The sequence below is a fragment of the Serinus canaria genome, chromosome 1A (genome assembly GCF_022539315.1).
Source record: "Serinus canaria isolate serCan28SL12 chromosome 1A, serCan2020, whole genome shotgun sequence".
NCBI classification, from domain to species: domain Eukaryota; kingdom Metazoa; phylum Chordata; class Aves; order Passeriformes; family Fringillidae; genus Serinus; species Serinus canaria.
The window spans coordinates 12,452,178-12,473,124 of record NC_066314.1 but is presented as its reverse complement, the minus strand read 5'-3'; the positions used below and the strand labels follow the sequence as shown (position 1 = coordinate 12,473,124).

Below are 20,947 nucleotides of genomic sequence, written 5' to 3'. Positions count from 1 at the left end.
GTTTGGGGTGGTTTGGCCATTTTGGCACATGATCCCTGTGGTGCCAGGGAACCATCCTCAGGAGGGAACCTTTCAGTTTGGCTCTGGTCCCTGGTGCTGCAAGTGCTGTGACAATGATGCTGTAGCTTTAATGTGTGTGGATTTAAGCTCCATCTTAAAGCTGGTTATAGTCTTTTATCTCCTAAATTCCTATTGCAAAATTGTTTCAATGCTTCATTTGCCTAGTAATTAAAAAGGTTCTAAATTAGAGTAAATTTATTCAAGTCCAGTTTCAACCCTTTGTTCTTATACCATGGTTGTCTTTTGGCTTAAACAGCTCCTTTACAACCCTGTGATATTTAGTGATAGCAGTCATCCTCTCTCTAAACAAGCTCTTTCTGTCTCCTTTTGTGACATATTTTACATTCTTCTCATCATCCTAGCAGTCCTTCTCTGCAGCTGCTCCAGCCTCAGTTAATCTTTTTTGAACACAAGCGTTCATAATTGCACACAATAATTGAAGTGATGTCTTAGCAGTACTTTACCAGCACCGTACTAATACTTCCCCCATCGTTACTAGAAATAATTGAGCTGATGAATTCTAGGGCAGTGTTTGTCTTTTTTCAAACTGGTAGCTTATTTTCAAACAGTGGTTGACTAATGTGAACAGAGCTTTCTCCTCCTCAGTAATTTCTAGCTTATAGCTGAAAGTATTCTTGTTATTATCTAAAGTGCATGACCTTACATGTTCTACAAGAAGTAAAGAATCCACTTTGTGTACTTCTTTACCCAGTCATTAATCATACTCTGTTTAAAAATGTGCCTAATTTCTAATTTTAATGTTTCTCCTTTGAACTTCTAAGAGCTGTTTCTTGCTGTGTCTTTAGCAGTGTATATAAATGTCCTTTATTAGGGAATATTTTCTTTGTGTTAGGGTAACTTATCCACTAAAATCAAATCCCTTGTCAAATTTGATAAATAATTTATAATCTATAGATATTGAACACTGAGTTTTTGGTGTAAGGAAAAATTTTTATATCTAAGCAGAAGGTATAAGACAGATTAGCTTTTTCCCCAGACTTTGGCAATCTTCAGCTTCCTTCTAAAATTGGGAGCCCCAGCAACATGTGCTCTTGTAGCCTCAGTTCATAGAATCATAGAATGGTTTGGATTGGAAGCAACCTTAAAGATCAGCTGGTTCCAAACCCCTGCCTTGGGCAGGGAGACCTTCCACTAGAACAGGTTGTTCAAAGTCAATCCATGGCCTTGAACTCTTCGAGGAATGGGGCAGCCACAGCTTGTCTAGACAAACTGTTTTAGTGCCTCACCACCTCATAGCAAAGAATTTCTTCCTAGTACCTAGTCAAAAACTACTCTCTTTCTGTTTGATGCCATTCCCCCTTGTCCCAGCACTATGTACCCTTGTGAAAAAATTCCTCTCCATCTCTCTGTAGGCCCCTGTAAGGTTTTGGAAGGCAACTCTAAAGTCTCCCTGGAGCTTCTTCTCCAGGCTGAACAATCCTAATTGTGTTTCATGCCTCTAATTAATCATTTTTGTGGCACTCCTCTGGACTCACTCCAGCAGGTCCCAGTTCTTTTGTTGTGAGCCCCAGATCTGGATGCAGCTCTGGGGTGGGGTCTCACTAGAGTGGAGCAGAGGGGCAGAATCCCCTCCCTTGCCCTGCTGCCCACATTCCTTTTGGTGCAGCCCAGGATACATTTGGCTTTCTGGGCTGTAAGTGCACATTGCTGGGTCATGCTCAGCCTCTCATCCTGCAGCACCCCCAAGTCTTTCTCCTCAGGGCTGCTCTCAATCCACTCTCTGCCCAGCCTGTGATTGTGCTCAAATTGTTTCAATGCAGGTGTAGGACCTTGCACTTGATCTTGTTGAACTTCATGAGCAACTGCATCCTCCAGTTTCCTTAGGACCCTTGGATGCATTTCATCAGTTCCAATAGATTGTGCACTTTCAGGTTCCCTGGAGGGTCTCTAACCTGACTTTCTCCTGCAGCAGGTGGATCTTTGTTCTGCCAATCGCTGCCTTTGCCTTCTGCCACTTGGGTCATGTGGCTGGAGCACTTGCTAGTGAAGACCAAGGCTGTGGCAGCAGTCCTGTGATCATCTCTTGGTTCACCAGAGGGACAGAGAGTGTGTCAGGTTGGCAAAGGGTGCCTCTGTCTCTCACAAGAGAGTTGGTTGCTGGTGTCACCTGCCACCTTTTCTTAGTGGCTCTGGTTGCCCAGGGAGCAGATGGGGCTGCCTTGCTCAGTTCCAGCATCAGTGCTGATGTGAGGGGTCTTTCCTCTTCAGTTTACCAAATAATCTGTTTACCATGTTCCATGTGCCTAACCTGACTCACAATTTCTTCCCACCTGGCCAATGTTTATATCATTAAGAAGTGCCATACTTGGTGATTTCAGATATTCCAAATTTCTGATGAAAATTCTAACATTTTGTGACAATAGTCATGAAATTTCTATTTAGTGATTATTTATAAGGGACAGCTGGCCTGAGGGATTCAAGTGCTTAATGCCATAAATTTATGTTTTGTTATTGTCTGGGACCACTTTTGAATATAGGAATATTGTATTCTTAATTGAAATGCCTCGGGAAAAACTGAAAATGGTATTTTGAAACTAAATGAATCAAAGTTAAGCATTAAAATAAAAGTTTCAGAATATTCTGAATACAAAGGTATTATTTCAGTGAAAACAAATTCTATTATTTTTCTGCTCTTCTAATTAACAATAGAGTAGTTATTATGTGAAACTTCATCAGTTAAACAAGAATTCACTTGATTAATACATGTAGAATAATACATGTTAGTCAAACACTGTTTTCCTCTGAGATCCCATTAAAAACTTGATCAAAGTTTAATCACAACATAGTCCAGTTATGTTTAGATGACACTGAAAACAACAAGCCCTTCAAATAATGGGGATGACACAAAGAGAATCAACAATTGTCATGAGCCAAACTGGAATTCTGCAGATTTCAGCCAAATGGCTGAACAACACAGGGAAAGGTGCTCTTTTGATAATGGCACATCACCAAAAAATTACATTTTTCATTCTCTGTGGGTCATTTTATTTCCAGAAGTCACCTGAGGATGTGAAAGGTTTGTACAGAAGCTCTTGGATTTTGTGGGAAAGTTGATGACAGAAAAAACTCTGACCATGATATGCTGGATTTTGTGAACACTGAAAGTTTGCTTGGAATTAGCTGCTTGATATTTACTTGGCTCCTCTTCTCCTCAGTAAGGAAGATGAAGATAACTCTGTCCTGCAGTCCTGTCATGGGGACTGTCATTTGAGAGCTGCTTGAGGACAGGGATATTTGAGGTCTACAGACAGTGTGGAAGCAGAGTAGAAAGAATGGAGAGGTTGAGGGAAAGATGTTTGCTGAAGCAGTGGGAGTAAGGGAGAAGTAAGCATGAGACCAGAGCAATTACCTGTTCAAATGAAGCTATTTAAATCAAAGTGTGAAAAATTAGTCCAAGAACTCAGATGTTGAGTTTGGTTTGAGTTTTTACAAAGTGCATAAGAAGTTTGTAAGTCAGCCTTCAATTCACAGTCAACACTCTGGAATGTACTGCAGTGTGTGGCATAGCTGCATTTTTTAATTGAATGTAGCACAATCCATTGGTGGCCCTTCAGAAAGGAGTGAAGAATAGGATGTTCTTTCTTTGAGTAGTTATAAGGGAGAACTGCATGTCCATGCACATTAGAGCTCAGTAAAGCTCCATGGGAAAAGCACAAGCCTCAAAGCAAAAGTACTGCTATTCCTGCTTAGACCATCTGACCAAAGAAAGGCTTTCCTTCAGGAAATATCCTCTGGACAGAAGGCTCAGAAGTTCTAAAATAAGATTTCCTATGGTATACTGGATTTTAAGAGGTATTTTATGCCCAAAAAATAAGTACTGATGGAACAACAGGAGCTTCAGGAAGGAAGCTGTGATCAAACTGGTATATTCTCTAGCAGAGATCCAATTCTAACAGGATAAAGATATCAGATACTGTAGTAGCTGATTCATTTTTCCTGTAAGAAGACCTATACTGATGTAGAGCACACTTACATCTACAACCATACTTGCACAGATGTAGTCATTTAGCTATTAGTTTCTTGTCCAAATGCTCTGAGACATTTCAGGCTCAGCTTTGAATATAGCCATACATTCATTTTTTTATGAATAAAACATCATATTAAAATGATCCCCTTCAGCTGCAAAGATTTGTCTTGAAGGTTATTTTCAAAATTTCTGTACTAATATAGCCTCTTTCTGTTACCTTCACGATTTCAAAGCACACCAGAGAGCACCAAAACCAACCTGCCTCACCCACTACTGTTCAGAGACCTATCATGGCCTCTCTTCAATTCAGCCTTTTTGTTATTAATGTTCTTCTTGGGCCAATTTTGCAGTAAATCTTACCTTTTTTCCCATTTTGAAAGTAAATTAAATTTACTGAGATAGCTATCCCTAATGGCATGTTTCTCCTGAAGTAATCCACATGTTCCATATCATTGAAATTTGCCATTTGCACAGAGTGAATAGAATTAGGTATAAAAAGATTTAAGATTCTGATTGCTACATCTGCAGTGAATATTGGGAATTTGTTTCAGCTCACAGGCTGCTATCTCCATCAAGAGTCCTTTTTTTGATAGTACAATAAAAGCTGCCTGCCAGCAAGAAAAAGATTTCTTTCCTTAATTTTCTTGGAAATAGTTGTATTGGAGGGCTGACTATGGGGATCACAATCTTTTTGTTGGATATATTAAATTTTTGCTCCCTGTAATCCTTATTATCAAGGAATTCTTGAAGACTGAATGGGACATAAGTTATAGGAAGGTTTCTGTGGAGCCCATGACAAGCCCCTATCTCTCCATCTTGTTTATAAAAGGACTGTAACCATTTGCTCTGTGAGGACTGCCTCATTATGCATTTAAAGTTCAAGTGGTCTGGACACTTCCCGTGGGAGTTATCAGGGGCTGAAGTGTTTACTCAGTTTTTATATAAGTTTTACAATTTTATATATTCTTATCAGTAGCTGATGTAAACTGAAATTAGCTGAAAGCTAATTTGGAGCTGCTCACAGGAGCCTGATTATTCAGAAAAGTGACTTCAGCATAACCAAACTGAACTCTCTTAAGATAGCCAGTTCAAGTGGTATGAGTTGTTGATATGGGTTGGACAGATCTGTGCTTATGTCATGCAGTGTGAGGGTTCGTGTGTGATAAAATGCTTTATTTCCTCAATTTGGTATTTTAAAGGATCTCTTACATGTATCATTTAAGAATGAACAAGGCAAAAAGAAGCATTCAAAAGCTGGAAGATGATATTGCATGTTTTTACTCTTTCCATAATCACCAAGTCTCTATGGCCAGCTAATTGAAGCTTAGATATCATTTCCAAAGAGCTATCTGTACTTTGTACTACACTGCATACACCTGTGTAAGGAATAATAAAACTGTAACTATTACCCCAGAAAAATAATGCAGCCATATGCACAGCACTGGCAGCCCTGGAGCTTTTGACATATTGCCAGTTCAACCTGCAGCCCCAGTTGGGCAGTGCTCGTTTTCAAAACATTTAAATGAAAAATAGGTGAAAAACTAATTATGGAAGTTATTTCAAAGTGAAGTACAGTGATTTGTGGAGATAAATTGCAAAATAAAGATCAAGCAGTGTTAGAAGTGTGGAGTACATAAATTCATTACAGCCACAATTAGTGATCTCAAATATCCTAGCATGAATATTGTTTTGGGAAGCAGGACACAGGCATTCCCCAATCCTCCATGTCTTTGTGAACTTGTAGACATGGAGCTTCTTCCCCAGCTGTCCACCATGGTGCTGTCTTCAGCCTCCCTTTGGAATGGCTCTGTCACCCTTTGGGTTCACATGTGTGACATGGCTTCAATCTACCCCAAAAAGCAGTTTAAGCAATGCAATATCCTTCCTCAAGGATGATTTGGACACTGCACTAAATAATGCCCTGTTAGTCAGTTTTAGGATGCTACATTCCTCCAGATCAAACTATTTGGCATCTTTAGCCCATAGTTGTAGATCAATTGGAAGCTCCCTAATCTATGCAGATTTGATAAGTATTTATTTACCAGAAATATCCTTTTATATACTATTTTATCAATGAGTGACAGGATCCAGAAGCACTATCTCCATTCATAAATCGATAGATGCCATCCAAGAAAATCATTTCCAGGTTAGAGAACATGGACATGTGGAGAAGAACTGATGTTTGTGAGAGCTGATGTTACAGTGTGCCACAGCAAACTCGCAATTGCAAAGTGTCTGGAAGTGCCAGAAGAAAACACCTCAATTAGCATGCGTGGCAGGGCAGAGATTAATGTAAATGAGGAAACCTTTTCATTTTCCAAACTGCTAATCTGCCTTGAACAAGAAAAAATATATTTGAGACCTTGAGATGTAAAGTTAAATTTCTCCCTGAGTGAAACACACACTTTTTTTGTGGCAAAACAGTAATGGAGGGGAGAACTTCCCAGCAGACCTGCAGCTCTTCAAGGTATTTTTTATTTTTAAGGGCAGATTAGCACGTCAAAAAGCAGAGCCATGTTTTATCTTTGCATTTTTAGCCTTCTCTTTATACATTAATGGGACTGCAGCTCTCTAGTGTAAGTCCCTTGGGTGTTACTTTGACTTAGCATATTGTTTAAACCCTTTTTAAATCCACAGTAAAATCTAGGAACATTTATCCTACTACAGCCACAGTGGGGGGCATCAGCTGGGAGAGGTGAGCTTTCAGCTAAGTGTTCATTCATGGAACTGAAGCAAGCAAGGTTTAAGATTAAATTCAAGCATCTAGCTGATGCAGTAGGAGCATCTGGGATGCTCTGCTCACACTCACACCCCACATCTGGAGTCCAAATATTTTTTCCATTTCCATCCCAAATTCTAAAATGCAACTCAGACCATCTTACACACGATCTTTAGTTGGGTGGTGTTGTCATATTTACACAGGTCTGGATAAAGCTTTCTTCTTTTCAGCAAAACCATAAGTTGATTTGGTAGTCATGTGGTAGAGGGCTCCTGCACCTTATTTCTGTAGCACCCTTAATTTTCATGCATGTTGTTACATTGTCTGCTATCACATGAACCATAATTAGGCTTCAGAGGTGAATATTTTATTCTGTTTCAATTTTGTTTTCCATGAGCACATAGGACACCAAGCACAGCAGGGGCTGCAGCTCCTCCAGGTGTGTGGAGCAGTGAGTGCCTTGCTGGGGACACAGCCCTGCCTCTGGGCCAGCCCAATGCCAGCTTCAGGGCAGCACCCCCAGGACTAAATTTAGAGATCCTTTATTGAACATGAAATGACTGCAGGAGATCAGCACTGACCATTTAGTCATAACGAGCTCTTCTGAGGATACAGACTCCAATAACTGCAGTATTTTTCCCCTGGAGTTTTGGTTAACATTGACTGATAGTTTATAAGGGGGTTACTGTTCTTGCTAGATTGCTTTTATTTTCCTTTCTTATATCTGATCTGGAAGTGCTTTTGCATGTTGGGGGTTGATGATGTTTTGTCTAGGAGTAAATTTCAGGCAAAGGAATGAAAGGCAGCCTTTCTTTCTTTGCATTCTTGTGATTCTTGACTGACTGTATGTGTTGTCAGATAGAAACAAAACTGCAGTGTTACAATTTTTGTCTATGGTCTATATGTCTTAATATACACCAGATTGCAGGGGACAATGCATCAGATCTTTTTTCATGGGTGATTTTTTTGTCACTAGAGTAAAAGTAATAATGTGGTAATGAATTAGTAAAATAATTTACTCTCCTTCTGAGCTTGCTGGCTGTGATTATTTTTGCTTCTTTTGGTGTGTAAAGCTTTGCATTTAGGTTTTGTTTCCTGAAAATTTTTGCTGCTGTTCATGTTCATTAGCTTGCACTATATTTTTTGAGGAGTTTTCTTATGGGTGCCATTCTGCCTTCAGTGGACAGAAATTCAGCCTGCTGATTATGCTGCCCTTCCCTTTGTAATACTCTCAACATTGTTGTCCATTATGAAACTGCAAAGAATTGGATCATTGCAGCATTTCAGATAAACCAGGAGGCAAAATAAATTACTGCACATTTTACAAGAGAAAGGGAACAACTTTCAGATTTTCTGTTTTGTCCTGTAAATTGTAAAAGGAGATGTTAAATACACATAGGGAATTAAAGGAACTTTTTGTGTGTTTGTAGAAAAGGAATTTTTCATTTTCCTTTTTTAATTTTTTTCCAAAAACACCACAAAAGTCTGCAAATCACAGTTCACATTTCTGTTTTGGTGATGAAAGAAAGCATGAGCAATGTGTATCAGGGAAACAGTTTGATTTTCACACTCCAGCTTTACTGAGTACCTGAACATCAAAACTTCTGCCTCTATTGCCCCTGTCTCTGGTGACAGTGAGGTGAGACTGATTGAGATCACCCTGTTGGGGTCAGCCAGGTGCTGGTGAGGGATGAGGTCTCAGCCAGGCAGGCTGTCCCTCTGGGCTCCCACATCCTGCTGCTGGGACACAGCACACAGAGCACACTCGCTCTCCCAGGAATGCTTTAGCCCAGACCTAATGCCTTCTAAAGGCTATCAATGCTATAAAAGCTGTATTTATGCTATAAAAGCTATCAATTTAATATATTTATGGCCTCAGAGGAGGAAAATCAGTGAGGTTTTTTCCTGATACATCAGAATATCTGTGGACCATACAGGTGGTATACAGGACTGTGCTTCCTTCCACACTAGTTTGATCTGGGCAGAGATACTGGTGGATTTCAGCCAGCAGCACTGAATTTCAGCATGATTTCAAAAAAAGAACTCATGGAGATTGATAATTTAAATTGAAATTCCCCTATTCAGTCCATAATACTATTTTCCAGCCCCACTTCTCCCTTACCTCTCCCATCAACTTGGTCTGTGATTCCTCTGCTCTCTTCACCTTTGCAGAGGCTGAGAATAGCCATGGTGCCCATTATGCAGCTTTACTCTTCTGGGTTTTGTATTTATGAATTCTGAGGAATTTGTAGCAAACCAGCACTACTGTGTCATTGGTGTCAGCTGCTGAGAAAGGCAAACATCCTGACTCCTGATCACAGTGCTACAGACACTGTAGGAACAAATGGCACCAGTCTTAGTGGTTGGCCATGTATAAATGTATGAAGATAAAACCACAGACTATCATAACCTCAGCTGGCTTTTCCCTCACAGATGCATCTCTCCTGCCTGCATGCCATCTTTCCAGAGCAGATAGGCTTTTGTGAAGCTCAGATGTCCCAAAAGTCTCCAGACACTGTGGGACTGCCTGTGTCACTTCAGTGTCCCAGCAAGGGCCCCTGGGGCTCTAGGAGGCCTTACACAGGTCACCCTAATGTAGGTATTGCTGAGGCTGCTGTAAGCCCAGCTGTGGCAGGGGCGATAATGAGACCTGGAGCACCTCCAGAGCTGCTGCTCTGAAGGGAAAGTGCCTCTTGTCTCCAGCTCTGTGGAGATGTTGCAGTTGGAACTGGTGAGGGACAAACCGTGGCTTCTGTACCCATTACAGTTTTACCCCAGACTCCAACTGCAGTGAGCCACTCACTCACTTTCCAACCCCCTCCCCACTCCCTAGAATGGGAAGTGAATCAGAAAAAGGTAAAACTCATGGGTTGAGATCAGAACAGTTTAATAATTGAAATAAAGTAAAATGTAATAATAATGAAAATGAAAAAGGGAGAGAGGAATAGAACTCATAGGGGGAAAACCAAATAGGGCCAATACAATTGCTCACCACCTGCTGACCAATGCCCCTCCCATCCCTGAGCAGAAATTGGCAACTTCTGGCCAAGTCCCCCCGTTTATAGACTGGGCATGGCATCCTATGGCATGGAATATCCCTTTGGCAGTTTGGGTCAGCTGTCCTGGCCATGCTCCTCCTGGTTCTTGTGCACCTGCTCCCTGGCAGAGTACGAGACACTTGACTTGACACTTGACACTTGAAAGTCCTTGACTTAGGGGTCAGCACTACTGAGCAACAACTGAAAAATCAGTGTGTTATCAATGTTATTCTCATATTTAATCCAAAACACAGCACTAGGAAGAAAGTCAACTCTATCCCAGCTAACCCAAACACAATATGATTTCAAGTTGATTTTCAGACCATCTGAGATAAGGAAGTGGGGGATAAAACAGTATAGCTTCCATAACAACATCACTCCAAAACAGGAAGAGACATCTGCAAATGATAAATACTCCATCTGGAAAGATTTATATGGAAGTCCCTCTGGTTTCATTATGTAGTTATCATTATTGATTGGTTTGACTGCCTTAATTTGCCTTGGAGGAAACTATCAATTTTAAAGCATCAGAGTTCACCAGCAGTGTTGATAGCAGAGATATAAGGACTAATTAGGGACAGTGCAAGTGCAAGCAGGATAGGAGGTGCTGAGTGACTCCTGTGGTGACTGAGGCAGTGACAGCAATGAGGGCAAACGCCAAACACGGCTGTGGGCGAAGGATCAAAACAGAGGAAACGCCTTACAAGGCAGACTGCTGCCAGAAACCATTAACTTCATTTTGAATAAATTAAAGAGAGATTTAGGCTTTTGTAGGTAAAGCCATTATTCTAATTAGTCATGCAAGGCTATAGAAGAGCGAACAGGATAAGCAACCACGTAGACAAGAGGGGATGTTGTCGCTGCAAACCACTCAGAACAGCTCAGCTGAGTCTGGGGTGAAGACAAGTTTATTTTAAAAATTCCAACTTGGTGCTTTCTAGGTGCATTGTAGATCCAATCAGGATGCATGTGTTTATAGATGAGTGCTGGGCAGTTACATTTTTATTGACCTGTGCAGTGAATTTCTAGTTATTGCACAGCAATGTTTCATGTGATGTCCCTTGTTCTGGTCAGCAGGGAGGTTTGGTTGGGTCATGGCTCTGTTTAAGTGAGTGGGTCGGGATGGTGTTGCCAGTTAAGGCTGCTGGTTCACAGTTTCACCTCTACTATAGCAAATTCAGTGCAATTCCAGTGCTGCTTTGGTGAATTGTTGCTGCTGTAAGAAGGATGTGGTTACTGCTGGCTCTGACAGTGAGTCTGGTGGGAGCAGATGTCTGGTGTGATAACAAGGTGTCCCTTTGTCACATTTGTCACTGGTATAAGCCCTATCCAGCAGAGTGTCTCATGTTTGGCTCATGAGACAAAGATTTATGTTTGCAAAGTGGAAAGATTCAGAACAATGCTATATTTTTTGGAAGTTGTATGAGAGCTGCTCATATGGATGAGACACCAGTCAAATACAGTAAAATTTAAAAAAAAAGTGGATGTAAACCAGGGACAGTTGCTTTCCTTCAACAGAATAAACTGGAATTTGGTGCTAAATAGAAACTGTGAAAAGTACAGAATGAAGGTATCAGCCTAACAGGTCTATAAAGAAATACATATAAGTTGCTATTATAAAACATTCTGGGACTATTAGGATAACATTTAAAATAGATTTTGACTCAAGCCTTTAGAAATAGATTTTTTTCTTCTTCTGTATTTTGGTAACACAGTAACTTATTAGCATTTTCTATTTATATTACTGCTGGCCTGTTTACTGTTACTAAATCTACTTGCCTTGGAGCACTTGGGGCCGTGTTGCTCTCTATGGAGCACTTAGATCTCAGCAGTAAATTGTCTTCTCATCCCTTCTGACAATGGCCTGAAGCCACCAGCACACTGCAGACCAGGGCCTCACCACCCCGTTCCCCTGACTCGTGGAGCCAAATCACACATTACTCAAGGGACTCACTCAGTGTCATGAGAATTGTGCTAGAGCAAGGGGATATTCTCCACAATTCCACATTTCCACAATTCTCCCCATCCTCCACAATTTCCATATGTGTAGCTCCTGTAGGTTTAATGAGACCCAGACTCATAAATCCCTGAGATTAAGTTATAACCCTAAGCGGGTTCTAAGAAAAGGTGCTCAAAAGTTTTGATTAACAATCCCCTTAAAAAAGAACATTAAAAGTGAGATTAAGCAAAAAATACATCTTTCCTTTCACAGCAAATTTTCAAAAATCTGTTCATTAGTGGTTCATTCCTGCAAACCTCTGTTTCTAGTGAAGGGCTTGCTTCAGTAAATATTCACAAATGTGGATATAAAGCACATCTCTGTAAGCACCTAAAAGCCCTAGACTGAGCTGTTTCCCTGAATCCCAGTTTGTGAATGTAATTCAAATGTGAACTTGCAATAAATTATTGTTTTCAGAACTGTAAAGAAAATACATTTACATTTCACATATGGGGATAAAATGTTATAAAACCCATGCTTATTATCTCAAGTGTGAGTCACTTCAGCACAGTGGTACCCTCTGAAGAATCAGGTTGCTGTATTCAGGCTCTGATTTTCTCCTGACCACAGAAGGACTTATGGATTTTAGAGACAGACTTTATTAGGCTGTTTTACATGTATCTGTTTTTTTCCTAGTTTTCTGATTAACGTGGATGGTATTTTCCCCCCACCACTGCAGATAGTGAAAAGATTTATTATTTAATAGTGAAGCAGTAGCAGTAATAATAATAATGAAACAAACACCCGACTTCAAGAAAGATAAAGATAACATATTGCTGGGTGGGAGAATGTATCTGTTGGTTGCTGGTCTTTTCTTTCTTCATACTCTTTAATAATTTATCAAACCATCCTGACCCTGAATTGATCACAAGGGCTACCAAGTGCTTTAGCAGTCTGTTACACTGTGAAATGAGATGTGTATTTCCCTGTGAAGCAGAATGGAATCACCCCCCAAAAATCAATTGGCAACAGTGTATTTCAGCTGGGTGGGTGCAGTTCACTTAGGGCCACATTCTGCACTTTTACTCCAATTGAAAGGAACTTGCATGCTTAATTTAGAAACCTTTAGCTGGCTCCTTGCTTGGGTAGAAACTGCATGAGCTCACAACTGTACATTTGTATCTATGCTTTAGAAATCATAGTTACCAGCTCCAGATATTTCTTTACCCCCAATGGTCCCTTTTATCATGGATTATTGATGTTTTCCTTAAACATTTTGGTGGGATTTTTTTTTTTTAAAGACAAAACCCACCAAAAAACGGAGCAATTTGATTTTCTTCCAATCACTAGTTCTAAAATTTTAAGACTACATTGCAGGGTCTTGAAAGGGGTTCATAACTGTTTAAGGATGTTGCTCAAATATTCTTCCAATAGCTAAAACCAGATCATTGTTTCATTCACTGTAGCATTCAGTGAAAACATAAATTTCATTTTTACATATGTTTACAGGTAAATCTCAAAAAGGTCCTTTAAACATCTGAAGATACACAGGACAAAGGGAGGTTCCTACCTCTGAAAGTGTGGTCTGAAAGCTGCAGCTTTAGCAGCTGTAAAAGCACTTCATGTCTAGATAATTCAAATTTTATCCTAAAATGTTCCTTAAGGTCTCCACTTGGCTTTCTGTGAGTTCAGGTCTTGCCAGCCACCAGTGCAGCTGTGCTGGGGCCTCTGCTGCACCTCAAATAACCTGGAGAGGCACACAGCTTCCCCTGAACTTGCAGAGGACCTTGGTTCTGCAGCAGTCCTGGAGTCCTGTTCTGCAGGGATTTTACTGAGGAACCAGGCTCCTTGTTAATAGCCACAGAGTTGTCACCTGTCCCAGCACCCCTGGATCTCACTGGTGTGGTCTTCCTTGGACAGGAGAGTGGGGGCACCTCTCTGTACAGCTGATCTTCAGATTCATTGAGAGTATGTGCTTATGGAAAGTAGAGACTGTGGGCATAAGCTCCCTGCCAAAGTGATTACCTTAACTGATAATAATTAAAAAAAGACTAACAGCATCTTTCCATTTTGAAAAAAAAAAAATATTCATCTCCTCAGAGCAAGTCCCTGGTGCTGCATGGGGAAAACAAGTAGCAAGCCCTGGTTTGGCCACTTCTGCATGGGATTCAGCACAGGAGGTGTTTCCAGGCACAGTCACTTTTGCATATTCCCTGCTTTGTAACACCAGAGAGAACTGTACTTACCTTGTGGATTTGGGGATCACCCTTTGAGCTGCTAGAGCCTGGATGGAAAACAGAGCCTCCGGCTCTGTTTCCCAAGGGAAGAGATAGTTCCTAGGGCTAGGTACTTTATTTTTGCATAATGCAAAATCTAATTTGAAAATGTCTGTTTCTGACTCAAATCTATTATCTCCTAATCAGGAATTATTGCTTTCTCAAAGATGCCAGAGTTATTTTGTTACTTGGAGCTTTTTCTTCTTGGAATTTCATCAATATTTTATGTTTGGCATTTTGCTTTCACGGGTATCTTCGAAAATGGAAGCATGTGGCAGATAATCAGTTTAGAAGCAGTAGAGCCAAAATGTAGTCATTCATTTTACACCTGTATTTAACATTCCCTCTCTCATTTAATATCATACTCAATTCATGTAGTAAATAGGAAATGGTATCTAGCTGCCATCTGGTTCATCACTGGAAATTCTGTTGAGCCTTAGCTATAATGAAGGGACCTTGACATGCAGATGAGCTCCTTGTATGAAGTTCTGGTTTAGAAAACTGTTTTCTAAGGAGGATGTGTCATGTTGCAATACAGAACATTATGTAGTTACACAACATAGGGTGAAAGAGCTGTTGCTGATCCATGTTTCTCAGACTTACAAAGCAGAGAAAGATGTGACTCTTTCCTGCATTTGTCTGTACCATCAGATGTACCCCAAGCTCTATCAGTAGAAAAGATCATCTTTTGTCTTCCAGGGGCTTGAATGGAAGAATGGCTGCTATAATCTATGGTTTTCCCTTTTGGAGAAGCTACACAACAAGGTGGAAGTAATAATGAGTTCAGGATCAACACCTGAATTTGGTCCACATTTGTGGACCACCCTTTTCTCATCTTGCACACCTTTGTGTCTGCCATCTTAAAAAAGAAGCAAAATACTTCCCTGCATTAGCTGTTACAGCCCCACCAGTGGTTCTGATTGTCAATTAAAGAATTTTAAACATTTAAAGAATGAAGTTACGTATTTATCATCCGACTTTACCTAAGCTTTTCTTTCCAATATTTTTCTCTATCCCTGCATTTCTTGTATTAATTTTATCCTTTGAAATCTACCTCTTCACATAGAAGTTCTTTGATTCAGTGACTATAGATAGTGTATTGAATAGAGCTAAACATATTTTTTTAAAGTTTAAACAATAAAAACAGCTGCTGAGTTCCCTCTTGAGAGGGACTGAGAATGTCTAATTTCTGTCCCAGCAGTGCTGTTGGCAGGTAGAAAGCATGCCTGGGATTTGAATGGTTGTAATGGTTATACTGATCATACTGAGACTCCTAAAGCCTCAGAAATTTTATGGGATGAAGAATCTAGAAAGAAACCTGCAGCATGTCATTATGAGGAGTGCATGCTGTAAAAACCAAGGCAAAAGGAGTTCAGAGAAATGCTAACGGCTTCTTTGCACACAACACGTTTTAGAGCCATGGATGGGTACCTCTCACAAAACTTTGAGCATTTCAGTATTCATTAAGTCACATGGAAACACTTGATTTTTTTCTAAAATGTTTATAGAGTTTTATACAGGATGATCTTAAAATTTTACCTAAATATTTTTAGTTTTATGAGACTTGTGAGACTTTGTGAGTCTAGACATGAATGTTGCACTGGTCACCAGGGTGTGAGGGAGATAGATACCTACACACAATATTGACCTGAGCCACTCTGAGCTGTCAGAGGTACATACAGGATCCAGTTTTGTTCTTAGAGCCGCTGTATAATCAGGCTTGTCTCATAGTCACTTAAATTTTTTGTAGCAGAATGTTTTTTGCTTTTGTACTTTGATTTGCTCTGGGGCAAACATGCAGTCTGAGAAGCAGCTTACCAGTTTGGAGAGGGCTGGAGGAGAAGGGTGGAGTTGCCTTCCATAATAAGGAACTGCAAAAAGACTGGAAGCAAAAGGATGGAATAATATTCTTTGCCCTTAATTTAGCAACTTCTTAGTATCAATTGAATTGTCCATTGTTTTTTTGAATTTTTATCATTTTTATGTTCAGTTTTTCAATAGGAAGCCTTGGAATTTAAGCATCAAAAAATGCATTTTTTAATGTTGCTGTCACTCACTGATGTTTCATTATTTAATTGTTGTTAAATGTTCTAAAGGTTCTGAGTCCCTAAATGCAGTTGATGTACTCAGTAAAGGTCCAGCAGATGAGGAGGGTTTGTTTTATTGTAATAATATAGCAATCAGTTATTAATAAAATATGAAGATAACGGTGATAAAATTATAAAATTGGGATTTGAATGATTGCTGTACTATTCATTGACTTTTTTCTGAAAAATATTGAATTACTTGGTTTTTTTTCCTTGTTTAGAATTTAGTATAGTAACTGCAAAATAGTTTTCTAAACTGCAAATTAAAGGAAAAACAAATTCTCCACAGATGTTGTATGTGTTTGATGTATTAGGCACATTTTTGCAGTATACTGCCTGAAACCTAGGGAATTCATTAACTCACAAATTGCTGCCAAGGAGGGAAGCAGTCACATTTCCCAAGCTGCTCTGACTGTCCCCTGGCTGGGGGATGTGTTAGGGCAGCCTTTGTCCTCCCTTGTATTTGGCTGGCTCTGGAGAAAGGGGAATTTCTTCAAACTGAAGGGCTGCTCCTGCTTCTCCCCTGACAGCATCTGTTATTTAATTACCCTGATAGTCTGAGGCTGCCTGTTTCCCACTGCACAGCCAGGGATGAGGAGAGATGAGAGCTGCAGCAGCCCCAAGACCCCAGCCACAGTGCTGAAGTCACTGGCTTTAGCACACACTTGAGAGAGAGGGACAAGCTTTGGGAACAAATCAGAGTTGCCACCTGACATCCTGGGCAAAGCAAAGCAGTTGCCCAAATGGCATTTGCTCTGTGAGGGACCTCTCTGGGCATCTTTTTGGACACACCTGTCCCAGCAGAGCTCTGCTGCAGGACTTCAGCAGTGAGAGCAGGGCAGTGAGCCTGGCCACCAGTCAAGTGGGATTCCTTAAAGCTGAGACTGCCACCCCTCTCAATTAGGCAAGAAAGGCAAATAAAACAATACAGCATGGCAAGAAGTGGCCAAACCTCATCTGTATCTAGTCTCTTGCAATAAAGAAAAGTCAGTAAAATACCATCTCTCTGGATTTCCCTACTACTGATCTCCAGAGAAGAGGCTCCATCCAGGGGAGCTTGAGCCTTCTCTGTGACTACCCTGACACAATGAGCTGCAGCTTCATTTGGGGATTTGAGCTGTGACTGTGTGAATGACAGAAAACCTCATGTGGATTTTCAGTGGGGACCTGAAAAACCCTGAATGAGGAGGTTGTGGTTGTTTGCAAAAGATACAGGCATCACTATCATCATCTGCTGCCTCCTGTCACTCCTGGGATGGATCACTTAAATTCACTGTTGCTCATTTCCCCCGCCCAAAAGCTGAAGCTGGCTTAGAATTTCATAGCCCTGAGGATAAATAACATCCATAACCTTGAGCTATAGTCTGTCATCCTCACCAGTACCTGACCAGGATTTCAGACATTGCCTTTTGTCTATAAAATGTGAAATGTTTGCTGGTGACACAGCCCCCACTCCATGCAAGGTGCTTCTGGCATCCAATCCCTGGGGACACCCAGTGGAGCAGTGTGTTTACATTAGGAAGGATTTATCCCCTCGTTGATGCAAACCTCTCACTTTCAAACTCATTCCACCTCTGCATAAGGTGGGGGCTTACAAGAAATTGCTGCATTCACATTACAAGAGAATTCCCCAAACGCCAGTAATAGAGGATTCTGAGACTCAGAGATTGCAGGTACACAGTTTGTGGTAATTGGGATGGGGCTGTGGCTGAGCCTCATCCCCAGTGGGCACAGCTGTGAGCAGCACTGCCAGCAATCAGCCATGGGGTGCCCAGGGGCACTGAGCAACAACCACAGGGAGCAGAGGGCACACAGGGGCAGGGCATGAACATGAGGGGGATAAAAGGTTGGGCTGAAGAACAAGAAGGGCAGATGCTTGATGTGATGGTAGAAGGGCAGCCTTCTGAGCTGATGCTGCTCTGGATGGGCAGACACCTGAAGCCTTCTGAAGTGGGGTTACTGTGTATGGATTGAAGCCTTCTGAAATTGTATGGTGATGCTCTGTGTACTGTGCCCGTCTCAGCTGTGGCATTGCTGTGGTGTACACTGCCGCAAGAGATGGGTTTTTATATCTCTGCTGTTGTTTGAATTGCAACAAGCAAATTTGGGAAATACCAGCCACTATAAACTTTGAGATGCAATTGACAAACAGCTGACAGTGACCTTTCTGAGCACAGTAGTGCCTGCTCCCATTGCCTTTTCCTTTTGATCCTATTAGCAATGTTTCAGCCTGTGTCACTGCTTTCTGAAATGAAGGTTCAATATTTGAAGTAACTTGGAACAAGGCATTCTCTTCTGATAACTCTGTTTAAAAGTACAGTTTCATCATTTACTCTTTCATGTAGTAGGAGTAAGGTGTAGTGATCCATTCTGGTAAGATTGCCTCCCTTTAAGCCAAAGGGTGTCAAACAAACAACCAAGTTTGCACTACTTTGTAGGAAACTACAAAAGGGCTCCAAGGGGAGAAAGATTGCTGTCAGACATTGTTTTTACATTAAAAATACAGTTCTTTTGTCTAATGTTGAACTGCAGTGAATTCCAGAGGGAGGGATTAATAGATAACATTTGCATTCATTCATGTATTAGAAGCACGCATGAAAAAGAAATAAAAGAAAAATCAGAGAAACATGTACTGGTAGAACTGTTGCTTTTACTTCAGATCAGAAGAGTTTGCGAATACAGAGATCATCTGTTTATCCCAAATAGATGCCTATTAATAGAAAATACCTTTCTCTAAGAGCTTCATTTTTCTTATTACAACAGAACTTTTTGTTTTGCTTCAGGTGTTGTTTTCTTTTAGATCTGTAATGAGTGTAACAAGGTAATGGAATAACTGATTTACAGTAGCTGTGATCCAGCTCCTCTTTCAAAAATGCAAATAATTCCTCTGGTATTGGTCTCATGAAGACTAATAGCAGTACGTATATAGCGCCCTGCAGTAAATGCAAAGTCAGCCTTAGCTCAGGCAAAGGCCAGCTCCAGTATTTTCACTGGTATTAATTCTAATTACTTGATGGCACACCCCTGGGGTTGTTTCATTCATTCCTGTTGCCATGATGAAGCACGTGGCAGATGCATTTCTCGGTCTGTTAGCACCTTGCAATGAGCCATTAACACTTGTTACTGTTTCCTTCCACTGTCTCTTTCTCCTAGGAATTATGTCTGACCACCAGTTTGGAAACCAGTTCATGTGCAGCGTGGTTGCATCCCATGTGAGCCATCTCCCCACCACCAATCTCAGCTTTGTTTGGATTGCTCCACCTGCAGGGACGGGCTGTGTCAACTTCATGTACGTATGCACTCAGAGCTTGGGGACACTCACTCTGCAGACAATGGAACCATCCAGCCTGCTCACACTGTCTGAATAAAAGAGTCAGAGTACACTGCCAGGTGCAGACTGTCATTTGAAGTAAGAATATTGAGTTCTTCCTGGGTCTGAATAAAAGAGTCAGAGTACAGTGCCAGGTGCAGACTGTAATTTGAAGTAAGAATATTAAGTTCTTCCTGGCTGAAGTGTTTCTGTGCATATTGGGACTTCTTATTTTCAAAGCATGTAGGAAGTCTAGCATTTAAAAGAAATGGATTCTTCTTAGTGATTAATCATATCATTGATCCTTTAAGTATATGGCCCATTTGCACTGACACAGTCTTGTGTCTATTGCATTTAATATGAGTTAGAACATCACACAAATATATTATTCATATTGTAAGCATCAATACAAAATGCAAGTTTTTGAGAGTAGCTATACTCAAGTATTTACTGTTCCTAATTTTAAACACTCTGAACTTCTGATGAACCAAGAATGACCAAGAGGGATTTTTTTGGTAATTTGTTTTAAAGACATAAGTTGTCCTTTGATGTTTTAGCACCAAATAAAGTTCTAACAAAATAGCTTAACTTCAGTTATTAGCATATATATTACTATCTTTCACCTTCAAGTAATTTCTAATTATTTGTCCCAGAATTTTATAGACCAGATTTGAGAGAGAAAAAACTCTGAGAATGCAGTCAAAAGTAGAAAATATTTCAAGTTTGACATTTTCAAGAAAAAAAGGCAAACAGCTCCAAAATTCAATAAGTGAATAATTGCAATATTTCAGAGACATGTTTCTGTGGCTGTCCTGTTGTCAAAACAAGCTTTCTGAATATTATTCCCTTTCAATCTATGCTGGGAAGCAGCAGGTAAGTGCCCCATAAATCAAGTTTTTTGACTTTTGTAAAAAATAAAAATGAGTGACTGACTTTTTTGACTACATAAATTGCTGATGGTGAGCACAGTGCCCATAGATTGATTTACCTGTGACTTTGACATTTCCCCTTACCTACATAATGCACTTTTTTTGCCTATACTGTCAGGATACATTATTTATTAGCTGTGATGACAATGCCAAGACATTTTTATTTCTAACTCTCTCTCTTCTTCTAAACATATAACAGTAAATTGGGAAATAATAGTTTTGATGGTTGGTAGCTAAATTGTGAGAGTGTATTTATTGTATATACAACAGTTGTATATGCCTTGAGGAAATGTCAGCTATGGGGTTTATAGAACTTTTAATTTCTTTCTAAAAATGGTTTCCTTTTTTGATAAAGTTGAAGCAGCTAAAGTTTGTTTGAGCTGCCTGTGCATCTTCTCCGTTTCACTCTTGCTTACTCCCTTTCTTTCTTGAATTTTTTGGTTTTCCTGGTATTCAAGAAATATTTGCTGAATTTTTGGTCCTAACTTGCAGAGAGACTGTGACTGTATTTGTTATGAAATATGACCCTCCATTGTGAGTTTTGAGGTCAATTTCTAACCAGTCATTCATTTTCCTGTGGGTGATTTTTTCCATGGTTTTG

At 40.3% G+C, this 20,947-nt stretch overlaps 1 protein-coding gene across 1 annotated transcript in view; it reads left to right on the top strand.

Annotated features, from left to right (window-relative positions):
* Positions 1 to 20,947, top strand: part of RELN (reelin) — a 280,730-nt gene that overhangs the window by 62,259 nt on the left and 197,524 nt on the right. The window contains exon 3 of the mRNA XM_030237765.2: positions 19,261 to 19,396. Within this exon, the coding sequence (XP_030093625.2) occupies positions 19,261 to 19,396 (136 nt within the window). The remainder of the gene's footprint in view (positions 1 to 19,260; positions 19,397 to 20,947) is intronic.